This window comes from Arachis hypogaea, chromosome 12, assembly GCF_003086295.3.
Source record: "Arachis hypogaea cultivar Tifrunner chromosome 12, arahy.Tifrunner.gnm2.J5K5, whole genome shotgun sequence".
In the NCBI taxonomy this organism is placed as follows: domain Eukaryota; kingdom Viridiplantae; phylum Streptophyta; class Magnoliopsida; order Fabales; family Fabaceae; genus Arachis; species Arachis hypogaea.
The window spans coordinates 115,006,346-115,024,872 of record NC_092047.1 but is presented as its reverse complement, the minus strand read 5'-3'; the positions used below and the strand labels follow the sequence as shown (position 1 = coordinate 115,024,872).

Here is an 18,527-nt window from a genome sequence, read left to right as displayed (position 1 = left end):
TTTCGCTGCATATACCCAAAACGGACACTCGCCAGTACAAACTGCCCTAACCCTCTGCAGATCACATTTCCTAAATGTGATCGCCCTAGCTGTCTGCACGGCATATGCAGTCACAGTGTCCTTGAACTCTTCTCTGGATGCATACAATGTGCCCACTTCCCACTTGTATTAGCTCATGTCTTTTTGAGGCTTGTGAACTGGATAACTCTGTCCCTGGTTCTCTGAATCTGAGACATCACCTCCAACCTCATGGTCATTCTCTAATTCATCACTCCTTGCTACATCCTCGTCTCCAAAGTTATCAGTTGCGACACCCTTCTTTTTCCCTGCCCTACATTTTTTATTCGCCACATTAACATCTTGAAATCCACTAACATCAGGATCAAGCTCATCTTCACTGTTCGTAAAGTTCGAATCATCTTCAGTCTCCTCCTCTTCCTCAGATGGTTTATACTCTGAATCAACGCTGTCATTATCATTATAGTTACCCATATCAGCTTCTAGATTAACATCATCACCACCCTCACTATTCTCTGCCCCAGAGATATCAGCAGCTGCTTCAGCATGTTTTGAACCAGGATGTTCTCCTCCATACAGAACCATATGTTGTCCCTCATCATCCATCCTATGATCTCCCCCAACATCAATGTAGCCAGACGCAGGAAACACGTCTTCTTCCTCAACCTTGTGCATTACATACAAGTCAACATAATCTCTTAACTCAGCTATTTTGCACATAGCAATGGAATCTGCATCATGGTAGACTTTCAGTTTAAAGTACACCATTGTCCTCTACAACAACCTACAGTGCCATATCACAGAAAAAAAAAGAAAAAATTAAAAGATAAACCGCACTGTGATGTTTATCCCTATTCTCAGTAAACAGTGAAACATACCTGAATGCCTATGCACGACCCTGCCTTCCAGTGAACCAGACTCGCCTTCGATCTTCGGTCCAAGAACACCGTCTGTCGTTTCAGATTCTTACTTAGGGCACAGTGCAACTACATTGGTGAAGTGAAACGTTCTGATGGGTTTTGTTGTTTACGTTGAGGGTTTGGAAGCATATGAAGGGGTGAAGTGTTTCATGCGTAACACTTCAAGGATAGAAGGGTACTATGGTCATTTAGAAAAAAATTACACTGTAAAGGACGATTTTAATTTTAATTCTGACTTTAAGGATGACTTTAAATTCAAATATACAAGAGGGACGATTTCGATTCTGACCCTTAACGTCAGGGACCAAAATCGTACTTATCCCTAAATTTTTCTATGAATCAAGTTTAATGAAATCAAATAATACGACTTAAAATAATATTAACTATAACTAATTTTTATTATATTAGATCAAGTTAATTAAATTTAATTAACAAAAAAATTTAAATATACGTAGCATTATTCTTTATTATATACTCTAATGCAATCCAGCTGAAGCATTATTAGGGGTTCTATATACCTCTTTTGCACAAGCAAAAAAAAAAAAAAAATACCTAAACAAACAAGATTAAATCCCATAATTTTAATCAATAGATGCTACCTTAATTATATTTAATATAGACCGAAATTGTTCATTAATTCAATACAACATTATCATTTCCATACATAGCATTGCTTTTATTTATTTAACTTTTGGTATTTTAAACATTTCAGCTCATGCAATGTTGCAAGCCAAAGCTATGCTGAAAACTTTTGTCTTACACCTGGGTACTACATTTGTTTAATAATCACAAGTAACACCTATTTGAATATTTCATTCATTCATATTTGAGTCTTTAAGGTAGGTTTTATAATTCTCTCATCATTATTAGATATGACAATTTGAGCCGATCCGACCTATTTTACTTCAAACAGAACGAATTTTTTAATCGATAACAAGAAATTACGACAAATATAGATAGGGAAGTGATAGGTAAATAATGACTATTTTAAACAACATGAACAACCATTAATCAAATAAAAATACATTACATTCTAGTTTAATACTACTAATTAAATTTAAGATTAATTTACTCTTTTAATTCTATTAATTCATATTGTTTACACATTGTTAAAAAATATTATTGATTACCTATACTTTCCTTTTCCATATGGATAACATCTGATGATAATTATAGAGATTGTCTCGCCTCGAATAGACACAAATGAATGTTTGAAATATGTTATCGAATTTAATGAATTTAAACTGCATTAATATTACTTTAAATTTATAATGTGATGACGTTAATTGTATTTAGAGTTTACATATAGTTTTATATTAGTACTTTGAATTCTATTTTCACATGCGATATATTATATTTTAATTTAGGCAAAAAAAATGTCACTAAAAGAACCAAAAAATATATCATGTTCAAAAAACGGAACAAAACGGATATGAGTATATAAAATACTTGTAGATATCATTTTAAAACGATAAATAAAATATCTGCAGATAATAAAACATGTAATTAATATTCAAAATAGGTGTGTATTAAAATATCTGCCGTGTCTTAACCCATTGCCATTCTTATTCATCATCAAATTCACACTTATGTGTGTTTTATTTTGGTTAGGTCGTATCTTTGTAGTTACTTGATCTTTAGAATCACTTTGCTTATTTATCAAAAATAAAAAAATAAAATAAAAGAGAAAGAAAAGTTAAATTCAGCTACGTGATAAAAGTTTGAAAATATAAGCGTGGATGTGCATAACGTTGTTGATGCAGATATATACAAGTCAAAAGTTGAAGATATGATTCACCTAACTTAAGCAACCTTTCTCCTTAAAGAAGAAAAGAATAATCTAATCAAATAATTGGGTGATGCAAACATAAAAGCTAATTGGTCATTGGAGAGAATATATAGGGGAACAAAATCTCTCACCTTCAAACATTTTGAAATTCTCATGCAATATTGGAAGCTAGCTTAGCTAATATAAATGTATATATGTCTAAGGTTTATTTAAGATTAGGATAATGACGATTATATATTCTTAAATGTAAGGCGTGATCTTATCATAAGTTTGTTAGTTACATTCAAAATTAGGCTTATGTTGTTATTTTGAGAAAATGAAAGGCTATATGATTATTAGATTCAAATTTTGTCATTTTCAAGCCACAATTAGGAACACGCATGAAACTTTTTGGGAGGGGGGAGGGGGAGGGGGAGGGATGAGGCTTATGTATCATTGACTTTTGATCACTTTCTTTTATTCCAACTTTTTTTCACTAATAATGTTATATAATTTTTTTCTATTATATCTCCCAAATAATTCAATTAGGTTAACGACTAATTTATTACGAACTTAAATTTTATTTAAAATTTATTCTGAGATAGGAGGTTTCAAATTCTTTTAGGAATGAGTCTTTGTAGAGTGGAGACTTTTCTTCCATCTCTCGTTTTCATTTAGTAAAATACTTCTATTCTCACTCCATTTTCGTTACAGACTCTCGTTTATTTTTTCTTATAGGGAGAGATGAATATTTGCGAGTAGTCTATGAATATTAAATTTTATTTTATTTTGAATTAACACCACCATAATAAAATCTTACCTAATTCAATTAAATATATCAAATCAAACACAATTTAAATACAAATTTAACATAATAACTTACACATAAAATTTAACATATATAAATTAAAATAAAATAAATTAAAATTATTTACAAGTCTCTGTGGGACGGATACTTCAATTTCCACCTCCATCCCATTTATTCGTGGAGGTAGGTCCATCTCTAAAAAAAATTTGCCAATCCTATTAGCTTTTCCATCACGAGTATCTGTGAGTAGGGTTGGCAATGGGTAGGGTAGGGTAGGGTTTGGACCCGACCCTAATCCTACTGCGGGTTGAAAATTTTATTAAAACTCTATTCTATCCTACCCGCTGGTTGAGAATTTCTCAACCCTAACCCTACCCGCACCCTAAAATTCTAAACCCTACCCTACCCGCAGAAATATCAAAATTTTTTAAAGTAAATATAAAATTCAATTATTTCGAATTTTATACGTATTAATAACATAAAAAATAAAAAACTAATGCTCTAAATTACTAAATTAACTAACTAGTTTAGTGGTTGTTCATTTATTATAAGTCATTACATAAGAGAGGTTGTGGGTTTAACTCTTACTTCCTTCACTATATAGAGAGATTTTTATAAAATATGTGCTATATATGTGGTGCGGGTAGGATAGGGTAAAGTACACTCTAAATCCGTACCCTACCCTACCCGCAAGCATACCCGGACCGTACCCTACCCTACCCGCAGCGGATAGGGTAGCCTACCCTACCAGAACGGATTGGACCGAATTGGGTACTCACGAGTAGGGTATGAATTGCCAGCCCTATCAGTGAGTGCGAATTTTTTTATCATCCTACTTCTTTTACACTTTCTTTTACACTTGTTTAAAAAAGCGGGTGATGAGTTGACTAATTGATCAACTTAAATTGGTTTATAATATTATACAAATAATTATATTTGACAAATATGAAAAAATAAAATAAACAGATGTATATAATATGTATTAAATTTATAATCTCAAACATCATATCTGTTATATTTGTATATAGTTATCTTGTGTAATTGGGAGAAAAATTAAGAGACTTGTTTTTGTATATATGGTATTGTGATTTGTTGCAATATTTTTTCATTTTAGAAAAATAAAGTAATGCCATGCCAATACTACTACTCCAACCCATGTTCTGTGTACAACCTTTTCAAAAAGGATTAGAGGCTTTTTCTTAGTATTTTTCCACTACATGACAAATTCAAATTCGGCACGCTTATTAGAGGGTCAATACTTTCCACTTTGTATAGAAAATTTTGTTACAAAATTAGGAATGAACCCATAATTACTTGCATGCATATAGCGTGACCAAAAACATAAAATATAAAAAATAAAAAGTTGCAAGAATTAGAAATTATGAGGTCAAATTTTGAGAATGAAATAAAAAAGAAAAAAATTGTAGAAACTTTTACTTCTTTTGTAGAATTATAGTCTGTTTGGATAGAATTAGACAATCTTTTAATAATAAAATTTAAATATTATTTGTCTAATCAGAACAAAAAAGACTAATTTTTTAATAGTCAAATCCAACTTGTATAGTCTTTTATTTTTTTACAACTACTTTTTCAAAAGTAAGATATATTTTTAAAATTTTAAAACTTTAAAAATGCTTACAAATTTCAAACAAAAATACTGATGATAATAATCAAATCAATAGTACAAATTAAATTCACGTCAACCATATTATTTGATAAAATAACATAAGAACAACATGTATAAATAAATGTCACATTATAACTGCCACAATGCAATATATCCGAAGTACAAAGATTTTTTTTATTTTTAGTTTATTATATTTTTGGCTTGCTTGCACTATTAAACTACACTTCTATATTAGTCCATGACAACAATAAAGAAGTCTTGTGGCCCACAAATTCAGCCCAACAGAATACACAAATTAAATTATAATTTAGTCTTTATCTTATCTTATAGTTATCTTTATCTTTATCTCTATCTTATCTTTATTTGCTTTTATCTTTCATAGGACAATGCTCTATATATATTTAGTTTTACCCTCATAGTTTACAATACATTTCAGTACAATTCAATCAATCAACAATCAATAAAAGTTCTTTTCTTTGCTTTTCCTATTCTTTCACAATTTTATCATGGTATCAGAGCCATGGTATCCTCCTTGAGGAGGATATATAAGTTATCATCTTTTCGGTGAGAAATCACCATGCTTCTTTTTCAACTTCCTCCCACAATAAATAATCATAGATTTAGTTACATGCATCCAAGTGAAAATTCTACCATAGTTTTAATTATCCCGGTTCTTTACCAGCAATTCCGTCTGCGCCTTCTTCTAGCATTTCATCTGCAACTTCTTCTTCCAGGAGTTTTGTCAGTATTCTGTTTCAGCAGTTCAATTTGCATCTGTTCTAGCAGTTCAATCTGCATCTGTTCTAGCAGTTCCATCTGCACTCTTATTGCGCTCTACGCGCCATTTGAAGACCACTCTTATTGCGCCATACGCGCTCTCTAAAGATCAATCTTGTTGCGTTTTACACGCTTATTTTTTTTATTTTTTATTTTTTCATTCTTTTTTTTTTTTATGAAGATCGCTGCTTGCTCTCTCTCCTTCAAGCACAGCATCTCCTTCTATGTATTTTTGCCGTCGGCAGCTCAAGCTCCGCCGCACGCAATTGTTTAAAGATCGCTGTTCAAGCACAGCATCTCCTTTTATATTTTTGCAGTAGGCAGCTCAAGCTCTGCCGCACGCATCTTCCTCCGCGTCACTACGTCAGAGGCGTCTTCCTCAACAATTTCATTGGAACTTATCCAAGCTGTGGATTATTGACATCTTCCATCCACCAGCTTGCGGGGGCATATTAAACTACACTTCTATATTAGTCCATGACAACAATAAAGAAGTCTTGTGGCCCACAAATTCAGCCCAACAGAATACACAAATTAAATTATAATTTAGTCTTTATCTTATCTTATAGTTATCTTTATCTTTATCTCTATCTTATCTTTATTTGCTTTTATCTTTCATAGGACAATGCTCTATATATATTTAGTTTTACCCTCATAGTTTACAATACATTTCAGTACAATTCAATCAATCAACAATCAATAAAAGACTAAATTATAATTTAATTTGTGTATTCTGTTGGGCTGAATTTGTGGGCCACAAGACTTCTTTATTGTTGTCATGGACTAATATAGAAGTGTAGTTTAATATGCACGTTGAAAAGTCCAAAGTAGCTAGATTGTGAAGTTGTTCACCATTACCAAACCTAAGCTATCTCTAGATATGGTCATATGCAAAAAGGTTCTATATAGAGATTAAATTAATTAACATCATGTGTGGTAATGGTAGAAGTTCTAAATAAATGTTAATATTTTAATTATGCAAATGTTGAAAATGATATTAACTAGGCATAGATCTTTATAATGCTAGTGAAGACAATACACCCTAATAATAATTAAATAAATGAAAGAATGAAGATATATAAGACATTGATTTGATATTTATATACTATACATAATTAATACATGTAAATTTTTCTGCCATATGAATAAGAATAGTTACCTCTCAATTTTTACTATTTTAATAGTCTAAAACAATAAAAGAATTTGAGTTAAAAATAATTCTCTATATATATATATATATATATATATATATATATATATATATGTGTGTGTGTGTGTGTGTGTTAATTTAATTTGTTTCATTAATTAAGAAGTCTAAAATGATTTCCAATTTCACATGTAACCTTATACACATCTACATCTTCCATGTATATTATTATTATTATTATTATAAGAAAAGATTGAATCTATTTTATTTGCAATCACTTTCTTAAATTGCCATGAAATAAATTGCTGGCTGGCAATTATTTTTGTGAACATTAAAAGCAGATAGATATAGAATGAGAAAACGGTATTGAATCTTGCACATTGTGTGGTACAGAAAGTAGTTAATAGGTAACATCATTTGTTATTATTGTAAGTCTTGAGGGCCATACATATAAAACCATAAGTAACTCTCAAATCTTCTCCTATTCCCCACCATCACCCACCCTTACACGTCAACTAACTTTTTTTAATTATTATATATATTTATAAAATTAACTACTAAATTAGTCATTAATATAAAATATATAAAACAAGATATATACAGTAACCGATTTAGTAACTAATTTTTAATTATTTATATTTAATTAGTATTTTTGAAAAATAAATTCACATTTAATGTGTTTTTTCAATTAAAATATTTTGAGTTCAAATAGAAAATAATGTAGAGCTAATGCCTTCAGTACCAAATTTTTATTTACAAGAATGGGAAAATAAAATTCAAGTAAAATTCTAACATTTATTTCTCCTTACAATTTTAACATTTTACCACAGACACAAATTAATTTTATACTACTACAACTTTCTGTCTTGTGAGATTTATATTTATATTATTCATGGCTAGAAATTATTCTATAATTCTATATTAATAAAAAAAATAAAAAGGAAAATAATACAAAAGCATCATGACAGCGAAGGCTGTTATAAATTAAAGCTGTGGCTTGGAGTTATAAATTTCACCTGTGGATTTATTCAGCATTTATGATGACCCCATTGAATCAAAGTGTTTTTTATTTATTTTTAAATGTTCATTGAAAGCAAAGTGTGGTCCATAGGATTAAAATCCCTGAGTGGAATCAATGGTTGTGATTGATTTATTCATTGGACTAAGCCACTTTTGGACATTGAAAAATGTATGGACCACACTTCAAAAGAGGACCACACACTCCAATGAGGGACTAAAAAAAACTGTCCCAAACTACATCGCCTTTGTCTCTTTGAGGGACCAATTTCTTTTGTGACATTGACTTCTTTTCTAATAAGCCCTTTTACCAAAGATTCATTATATCTAATTCTTAAGGCCCAATTAGCCTATTCCCATTTCCCACAATCACATTTCTTCCATCTAAATCTAGCATTTTTTTTTAATGATTTAGTGTTTATATGGGTTCTTATATTATTAACTACAAATAAAGGTCCCAAAACGGTTCTGAAAATTAGAAGTTTAAAGGTCAACTAATATAATAAATAATATATTTATCTAAATATGTAATATTTTTAAAAATTTATTCTTTTATTTTATTATTTTAAATTGGTTATCCGTTAAAAAATTAGACCAGTTTTTTTTTTTTTGTCCACGGTATCCCCCAACCTGATAGGCCAAGGACTAATCCGTCGCGGATCGGAGCTCCATTTAAGGGTCTGTTGCTGGCTAATGGGTTGCTGCATACACAAGGCAGGATTCGAACCCCCAACACTTGCTTAAGCAGACAAGTGAGTTGACCACTCGACCAACTCAAGTTGGTTAAATTAGACCAGTTTAATCGATTTATCAATTTTTTAGGTTTTTGATTGATTTTTTAACAATAGATTTTTATCTTGAATTAGACCGATTTCAATAGTAGATTCTTAGTTAATTTAACAGAATCGACTGATTTGGTGAAGTTCTCCTAATCATACAAAAAATAGTAATCACTTTTGTATTAATAGCATGTTTTGATTACCATAATCAAAATTTGAAAATTTTATAGATTATTTGATAAATGTCTTAAAACATGAAATTTAAAGTCATTAATATGAAAAAATTACACAAAATTTATCGCAAAACATAATTGTTTTACTTATACACATTTTTTTAATATGAGGCTCAATTTAGTATGAGTTTTCATATAATATAATTCAGTCATAAAATTCATAGTAATAAATTAAATTGATCTTTTTATTACTCTTCGTTTAAAATTAAATGTCGTTTTTTATTTTTAAATGGGGGGAATATTATTCTAACAAACATAATATTTATATGTGCAATTAACTGCTATTGTGACAACCTAATAACTAACTTGACATTGTACTAAATAGGTGGAAATCAATCTGATAGTTGCAAGTTCAGTAGTTTGATATTAATGTGAAAACAGAAGCATATAATAAGCATAATTAATAAATGTATGGGGGTGATGTGGAGGGGTGAATTTAATTTTTCTTATACAGCACATACTTAGGTGCTTTCATTTTCCTGCTCACATTACACTTCATTGAAGTGGGTCACTGCTTCCTCTATTTTAATATTTAATGAGGCCATTTATAAATTATTTTTTTCTTGCCTTCTTATACATCCTTTTCTTTATCCCTTGCTTTTAATTTTTTCCTTTCTTTTTGTCCAATGAAGTGGCGATAACGACAAGGTTGTCATGGTCATGGCTAATGCAACTTGATGATACCAATTTCCTCTAAATAAATAAATAAATAAAATCTATAGCTCTATAAAACTTGTCAAAGTATGATCAGAAATGTTCATATTCAATTTCCTATGCCATTAGTTATCTCTGTAATTAACTAGCTTGGATTAGTTGATCTGTACATTGGCTCGCACAAATAAATGTTAAGAGTTTAAATCTTGCTATATTTACAGTAATTTATTAGTTAATAATAAATTCTTAAATAAATCTCCGATTTTTATCTTTAATTGACTGAATTAGAGAATACCGCGTAAAATTTTTTTTATCTCTATGTGTCTTGATTTAATTATACACTAGTTAATCTAATTTTAATCAAGTTGAGTAATTAAGAAGAACTTAAGAAAGATTCTTGAGGTTGGTTACTTTATTTTTGGATTTGGATTATTTAAAGTTTAAATTTCATTTTATAGGGCAAAATATGATCTATCACCATTTATTTCATAGGTGAGACCGAGAGAAAATATGAGAGAAAAAATATTCAATTATGAGAGATCTCACTTTATCTTCTAAAGTGAAAATCTAAAATTTAGAGGGTCTAATTTCAATTTGAAAAATGGATAATTGGAATTAGTGAAACATATAACTGAATTTCAACCCCAAATTAAGATGTACTGACACCCCTGAATTTGATAATAGTTTTCATTTCATAATGAAAATCAACCAAGTTTCATAAGGAATACAAAACTACTGGGCCTATGTAGGTCCATTAAGTTTGCTATTTATGTTTTGTAGGCCCACATAAAAATCTTTTGGGTCTAATAAAGCTGGCCCAAACCCAAATCCAAATCCCCAAAGTCTTCATGAACATCATATATTATATCCTGTTTTCTCACTTGGAAATTAACTTTTACAATATCAATTCTCCTATTTTTTATACACAGAAAATGCAATGCTTATACTATTTCCAAAGTAAAATGTGTTTTTTTATTCTTATCAATTTTCAATGACTGTAAAAGTAATGTACTAAGTAAGTAATTTCCATGACAAGTTGATTTTACACTTCTTTTTTTTTTTTTACATTGTTATCTGAAATTTATTTAGGTAAATTAATAATGAGACAAAGTTTTTGAAATATTGCTATGTTTTTTCCCCTTAATTCATAATCTAACATTGAAATATGTATGAACTTGGAAATTTTTTTTTTTGAAATAGAAAAAAAAAAAAAAAAAAAACCCTTTGAGGAGAGGACTAGAGAATTAAGAATTGGATTGTAGTAGTAGCTGAATGATGATGACAGTATTATTGGTTTAAAGAGGAGACAACATTCTGAGGCACCATGTTAGTTTTCTGACACATTCATAGGTGGTTGTTGCCTTGTTGGCTTCTTGCCATTAACAAAGTGCCAAAATTCTGATATGAACCTTTCACGGGCTTTCTTCTTCTTTATTAATGGTATAATTTATTTCCTAAATATAAATTTTTTTTGGTTATTTACAAAAAAATTTTTAATATTTATTGATTTGTTTTATCGTATTTTTAAATTATTTAAAAACTATTTTATCGATAATATCTTTTGGAAATTTTTTTATTAACGACAAAATTTTTCGGATATCAAATTAGTAGCTAACTCAAATTAGAGATCTTTTAGAGTTAACTCCATTTTCGTTATATAAAGTTAACAATATATAAATACTATAACGGTTTTCAATTGTTACATAAAATAAAAAAGTTCATATACAATTGAGCATCATGTGATATTAATCATAATCATAACCAAAATTGTAAACAATTTACATATTGATAAGCTAATAAGGGTGGTGCCTGATTTACAAAAACATATATATCATGTTTCTAGGAAAAATTTGAAGTCTACATACACTAGTTAAGACAATAACCCTAACCACATTTGAAGGAGATTATGATTACCATATTAGTGTCTTTTTCTTGTAGTGGCAAGAGCCGAAGAGGGATAACATGTGGGAAAAAAAATAATAATAGGAAAAAGAAAGATTGAAAATTTGGATGGAGATTGAAAAGGAGAGGATTATGAGGGAGAGAAAAAGTACCGACAAGAAGGCTTTAGGACAACTCAAAGGGCAAAAAGGGCAGTGCCTCAAAATCTCAAATTGCCTTCTTAATTAACACGTGTCACCTAATACATTATGTCATTATACATGTTGATGTTATATATACAACTTTTATTGTTCTGTCTTATTTGTACTTTTAGGGTTTTCCACATTCAAATATAGCTCAGTTTCTTTTGATTTGACCTATTTTCTTCATTGCTTTTTTTTTTTTTTTTGGTTGGTTTGCCTATGGTAAGTACTTATGCTTCGAAATTATTTTTTGCACTCATTAAATTGGTAAATTTTAAAATCAATGTCACTGTATTTGAATATGAATGCAATTGATATTCATATATATTACCATGGGTTTTGGGAGTTACATTTTCTCTTTGTCCAAAATAAAAATGACATAATTGTCCATATTTTGGGTTCTTTAATGCTTGTTTTGGTTAGGGGCTAACTGTCTAAGTATAAGACCAAATAACATCATACAATAAAGGCCCAAAAATTTGCCCATGTATCTTGTAATTGTTAATTGGCATATTAGTTTTGTATAATGAAAAAAATACAAATAAAATAACCCCTTATCAGGCTTATGTTAATTAAAACCAATTATTTGCCAACGAACTTAGGATTAAATAAATTCTTATTTACCTTAGTTGATCGAATCAGCTCATTCGTCTGATTAAACAAGTATTACACGTTTGAATTCACCTAGTATATACAACGATTTTGTTCCGGCCTAGCCTAACGAAGACCAAGGACCTGGGTCCGGACATCCAACCGACCAGACAGGTTACCGAATCCGAGCCGGAAAGAAAACTTCCAGAAAAGAGGGTCTGTTCGTGTGGAACCCATTCCAGTACAGACTATATAGGGGAGAACCCTAACCCTAATAGCTGCCTCTTGTACGGATACTGACTTGAGCGTTGGAGTCCTTGCAAGTGGCCTCACCTCATCCTCAACCCGTCAGGCCGGAGGAGTCCTTCACCGGAGCTCTCCAGCATCCATCTCCCGGTCACTCACACTTTCACTACCTCCAGATCCGACCCGTTCGTTACCCGAGCAACCATACAGGTTTATTTATCAACGATAAACTCTTAATTAGAACTTAAATCCGCAACAAATTAATACTCACATTATTAGACTGGAAAATACCGTGAGAAAATAAACAAATAAATCCGTCTTATCCTTATATATACTTTGTGTTACTAAGATATATATTCTTATTTTGTGATACTCGTGAGATGCGGCAAAATGAGCAAAGAAGCTAGTGAAAAAGGATGACACCTTTTTCATTAAAAAAGAAAGAAAAATAGAAAGAATGAAAAAAAGGCATAGAATTTTTTTTATGTATATAATTATGTGCAAGATATCGTGTCAATTCACAATATACAACATTGAATAAGACATACCCAGATTTATGAACCAGATCTGAATATATGTTGGTTTGAATGAGGTTAGAAACAAAGGCTATTATGCAAAATCATAAACTCACCCAGATATATGAACTTGAAATAAATAAATAAAATTAGACATAATAAATAAATTAATAACAGTGACAAGCATACACAAACCCAGAATCACTCTTATTCCTTTTTGTATGGATTAAGAGTCAAATCAATCAACAACACTAAGCAGCAAAATGTGCACTCATACAAAGGTTTTGGTCATTTTGTTACTTTGCCAGAACCAATGGCAGCAACAATAACTGGAAATCTCACAAACCAGTCGCGGCTATCGTCGGCGAAAATCTCACAGCAGAAACAAAAAATGGTAGTCTACAAGACTTGCAAGCGAAAAGCCGAAAACAACAACATACAATCCACTTTGGTTACATATAATGCACACAAACAATCATATATACAACAGGCTTAGTTGGACCAAATAAATAAAAAACAGAAGAATCTATTGCCAATATCTGACCTGTGATAGTGTCGTGCGATTTCGATCAGCAGTGGCACTGATTAGCACCTGACATGTTAAGTAAGTGAATAAGTGTGAGTATCAAAATTGTTTAAGGTGGAGTTAAAGTCAAAAACAAAAACCAGACAAATTGATTTCACAATTTATATAATATGGTGGCTGGCTGCAAACCAGCATGGTTATCAACTCTCAAATTAACTCTTAAACTTTCACGAGTTTAGGTCCGATTTCGAGTTTGATAACCTTGCACACTAGACATTTTCATTGTTAAGTTGAAAGTTGAAACAACTACCTCCAGATTAAACTAATAAATTATTCTATTGGGATTAAGAATACCTGCTTATCAATATTGGTAATCATTCACAAGCAATCTTGGTGTCAAAGCTACTAAGGCAAATTGCAAATGCTTCGAAGGCAGAGATTGGATACTGATAATCCATGGTGAATACATCTTTTCCAACTTTTCCAAACTGTAGAATAACATTTTCCTGAGCCTGCTCAGAAACTCCATTTTTTGGTGATGCAACCAGCTGAAAGTTTTTAACCGAGGCTACTGTCACTCGTCCATTGAAGTTCAAACACCAGCACTGGAGTTGTTCATGCCACCTAGGGGACTTGTTTCGTAACACAAGCATTCCCTCGTTTTGAGTAGTCGAAGGAACCAGTTGGAGATTGTCGACACGGGTTGATTTTGATCTAAAAAAGGGAATAGATGGAGAAGTTTCAATTCGGCTATGAAGAAAATGAGTCTGTGTTGGAGCTACACCTCCTGGTTCAACAGCCGATGCGGGGATGGCATCCATAACACATTGCATTATCCTAGGGCCCCTGCTAACATTTCAGCAAACAACTTTTAGTTATTTGCAACAAGAACTCAACAAAATAGCTTTGCAAGGATAGTTATTTTAAGCAATAATCCACATACCTGGATCCCAAAACATTCAGATCATACGAAACATGTGCAATGGGATAGTTGCCGGCAGGAACTCTTGGAGACACTTGCTTGAGACTAACCAGCCTGGTGGAACGAGACTTTGTAACTTTGGCAGCTCCACAAAGTGGAGGGTGCGCATCATATATGGTGAACTTAGTCCCCAGAAAGTTTGATCTATTACCAAAACAAAGAGGTGATTTCAATCATAGAAGATAATTATCTTTCTTATATAAGAACACATATAAAAGATAATGATTAGTAAGCCATAACATGTCAGGCCAAATATGAGCTAATATACCTGAGTTTTCCAATATAGGTGCTACTCCCTCTTGATACGTCGTCGCAGTTAAGAGAGATGATATAGTCGGTGTGAGTTGCACGACGACATTTGCGTGCAGCAAGAAGGAACTTTCCATCATCAGTTGAGGCTGCCAGATTATTAAGGTAAATCTCACAATGCATAAAGAAAGATTAACATAAAAGGGGTTCTTCAAATATTACATTGGTACAAGTCTATAAGCTTGTGCCAAAAGGTTTAAAAAGCATGATACTAACTCCATTCCAGATTGATAAGTCACTTTAATTTTTTTTTTTTACATTAATTTTCTGAATACTAGAAAAGTCAACATGACTAATTGATATGGAATGAAGCGAGTACTATATAGAATAAATGTTCGGAAGCGCTCACCTTGATTTAAACCAAGGTACAGATAATATGTTTGATTACTACGATTGCGTTTAATATAACACTGGAGAAGAGAATCTCTTGGACCAGGCTGCATAATTATAACAGAAGTCGGTCAAAGCTTGGCAGTGAATAAAAGGGATCGCAAACTGTTGACAACTGTTACAACCTTCCTAATACAATAAGAACTTCACAGTAGAAGAGAGCAGAAATTTCAGTAAATAGTGGATCATCAAGATTACAATATAAAACACTTTCAACAAAATATAAACTTAGTAAAACCATTAATACCAATTCTTGTAAGCTACTAGTATTAAAGTACCCAATCAGTATTCAATCCTTATCACTTGTTTTAACTGACTAATTAGACATTCCAGTTATAGAAGTTCAACTCCAGCCATCTCAACCTTATTGGATGGCCAAAGCATAGTCTTCATTCTGTCTCTTTCTTTCTCGTTAAGTTCCTAAATTCCAACAATCATTCTTGATCTCTCACTCAATCACCACTCTCGTCTTCTTTTTCCCTCTCTTTTTTTATCTTGAAGGTATTTTCTACCCCTAACACCTTAGCTGTTAAGAGAACTTAATAACAATTGCTTACTAAAGGATTTAAAGCTTGGTTCTTATCTTGGAGAGAAGTTCACTTACAACTACACCCAATCTTTATTAATTACTCACTCACTCTTTGTTGGGCATTCAATTTGGCATACACAAACTAAGAGTAGCATCACATCCCTTAAACATGCCTGCCCAACAAATATGGAGATCAATCAATAAATTGTTTCTTCCCCGAATGAATTTTAGTCACACTCATCAGAGTCACACATAAAAGGATAACCATTTCACCTATTCATGAAGTCCGTTTCGGATATAACAAAGTTCTCTAAGCTAACCAAACATAGAAGGGTTGCGATTCACGAGCTGAACACTATCAAATCATCAGCTCACTACTTGAACTGAATTGACTAGAACCATAACAACAAATTCAAAACACATATTTTGCAAGGAATCTCAAACAAACCAAAGCAAGTAACTGAGAGGGACCTGCTTCAATGAGATTGGGAATGTGAGCTTGCTGGAAACTTGAGGGGACTTGACAATTTCCTTCATGATCTCCCTCCAGCTGCGGCATACACCGGCACAGGCAACGACATGTTTCCGGGCAGGCCAGGCATCTTCAGAGGCCTCAATCCTCAAGAGCACATCCCTCAATAGCTCAGGTGGCATGTTAGCCCAACAACTCTGCTTCAACCCATCAAGAACCACCAAACCACCACCCTCACTAACACTAACAACACCACCAACACCATCTCTGTGGTGTGATTGTGACCTGGATCTCAAACCCTTCATATCAAAGATTATACTCCTAAACGACATCGTTTCAAACCTCCTCTGCCCTCTTCCTCCTCCTCCTCTCTCTCTCTCTTAAATCAATTTCCCATTTTTGCTGCAAACCCTTCAGAATTCTACAACATCCCTACTTACCCTTTTACTAGCTGATGCAGAAAAACATAGAAAGGTGGAAAATTTCACAGGAAAAAGCTTTCCTTTTTGCCAAACAAACGAAGCACTAGCGGTAGTAAGAGTGAAATATACACTTTCTTTTTCTCTTACATTGGAAAATCACAACACTTTATCAAAAAAGAAAAACAACAAGAGAAAAGAAAAGAGTAGATAAAGTGAATGAGTGAGGAAACGAAGTTGATGAAGGAAGAGTATACGATTCAGTGCCACCCTTCTTCTTCTTCAGCTGCTGCTTCTTCCCTTTCCCTTGGAATCATGTGGAAATGGAAGAATAAGAAGGAGAGAGAAGGGAAAGGTGAAGAAAGGAGAGAAGAGTGGGGGCTGTAAGAAAGAGAAACAGTAACAGTAAGAAAAACAGTAACGGCCTTATCCAAGAAGAAAAGAGATTGTTGGGACAAACAGAAAGAAATAGATACGGATACGATAGTGTTTTTGTGTGTTTGTGTGGATTGGGTTTAGTCCACAAATTCATCTCTCTCTCTCTGTTTTCTCTCTTCCACTTGGGTCACCTTTTGCACCCACAATTATCCTACGAGGTTCACATCTCTCACTCACTCCACCGGAACAAAAAATATAAGGTAATAAAATAAAAAATTAATTACTATTAAATTTATAATTTTTATTATGTATAAATTTATTATTTTAATTCAAAAAAATAGAATTTTTTTTATTTTATTAATTTTTTTACTTTAAAAAATTTTAATTCATTTGTCAAATATATATATAAAAAAAAGGCCAGGTCAATTTTTTTGGATAATGTATAGCGACTTATTTAAAATTACCTGTGAATTCACAATTATCAAGTGCAAATTGTTTAATGGATAAGTTTTTGGTTATTCACGATATTATCTAGTCTGATAGGCCAAAAATTAATGGTTGCAATTTTTTAACTTATTTGTTATTGGTTAATAAATTACTACATATATAAGATAGAATTAAACTTTTGAGTAAACTATTATTTTTATCCACGAAAGTTGAATACGTTGATATATCTACCCATAAAAAAAAATTACTATTTATACCCATAAACTATGAGTTTCGCATAACAAAATTATCTAAATACTAAAAAATTACTTAAAATCCCTAAATTACCCTTATCTTCACCACTACTTTTCTAATTTCAAATTTCACCACCACACCTTTCACTCAGCCACCCTAAATGAAAGAGTTTCTAATCCTAACCCTCGTCACCCAGCCACCACCCCCTTTCCCTCCAAAACTCACACATGGAGATATTACATACACACCTCCTCCCGAGAAAGAAGAAGAGAAAAGGAGGAGGAGGAGGGAGACCGCACTGGCAATGTGGGGACTTGCCACCGCTATCGCATCATCGTCGCCGTTGTTGAGGGAGCCCGAAGAGAAAGGAAGAGCTGTCGTCGCCATTGATTGAGTCCATTGCTGTCGTTGTCACTGATCTGAAAGGAAGAGAGCGCGCAAGAAATCGAAGAAGAAGGAGAGGGCGACGGCACTGGTGGGTGTTATTGCCACCATCGTCGTCGACGCTGTTCAGTGAGGGAGGAAGAACTGTGATGAGGAAGGAGAGCAGGAGTTCGTGTTGTCACTGCCGAGCAAAGGTTTGGTTGGTTGGAGTGGCGGAGAAGTGTGATGCATATTCAAAGTTATTGGGTTTATTCCCAAATGTGAAAACGGATT

The 18,527-nt window shown here is 32.2% G+C and overlaps 1 protein-coding gene across 1 annotated transcript; it reads right to left on the bottom strand.

The window, feature by feature from the left end:
- Nucleotides 1-13,370: 13,370 nt before the first annotated feature.
- Nucleotides 13,371-17,421, bottom strand: LOC112728488 (tubby-like F-box protein 3). The gene is made up of 6 exons (XM_025778630.3): nt 16,392-17,421; nt 15,351-15,438; nt 14,961-15,090; nt 14,654-14,836; nt 14,065-14,556; nt 13,371-13,776 (listed from the first exon to the last, which is right to left on the bottom strand). Exons 1-5 carry the CDS (start codon nt 16,722-16,724, stop codon nt 14,085-14,087), a joined length of 1,206 nt encoding a protein of 401 aa, XP_025634415.1. The 5' UTR covers nt 16,725-17,421; the 3' UTR covers nt 13,371-13,776; nt 14,065-14,084.
- Between the last annotated feature and the right edge of the window lie 1,106 nt (nt 17,422-18,527).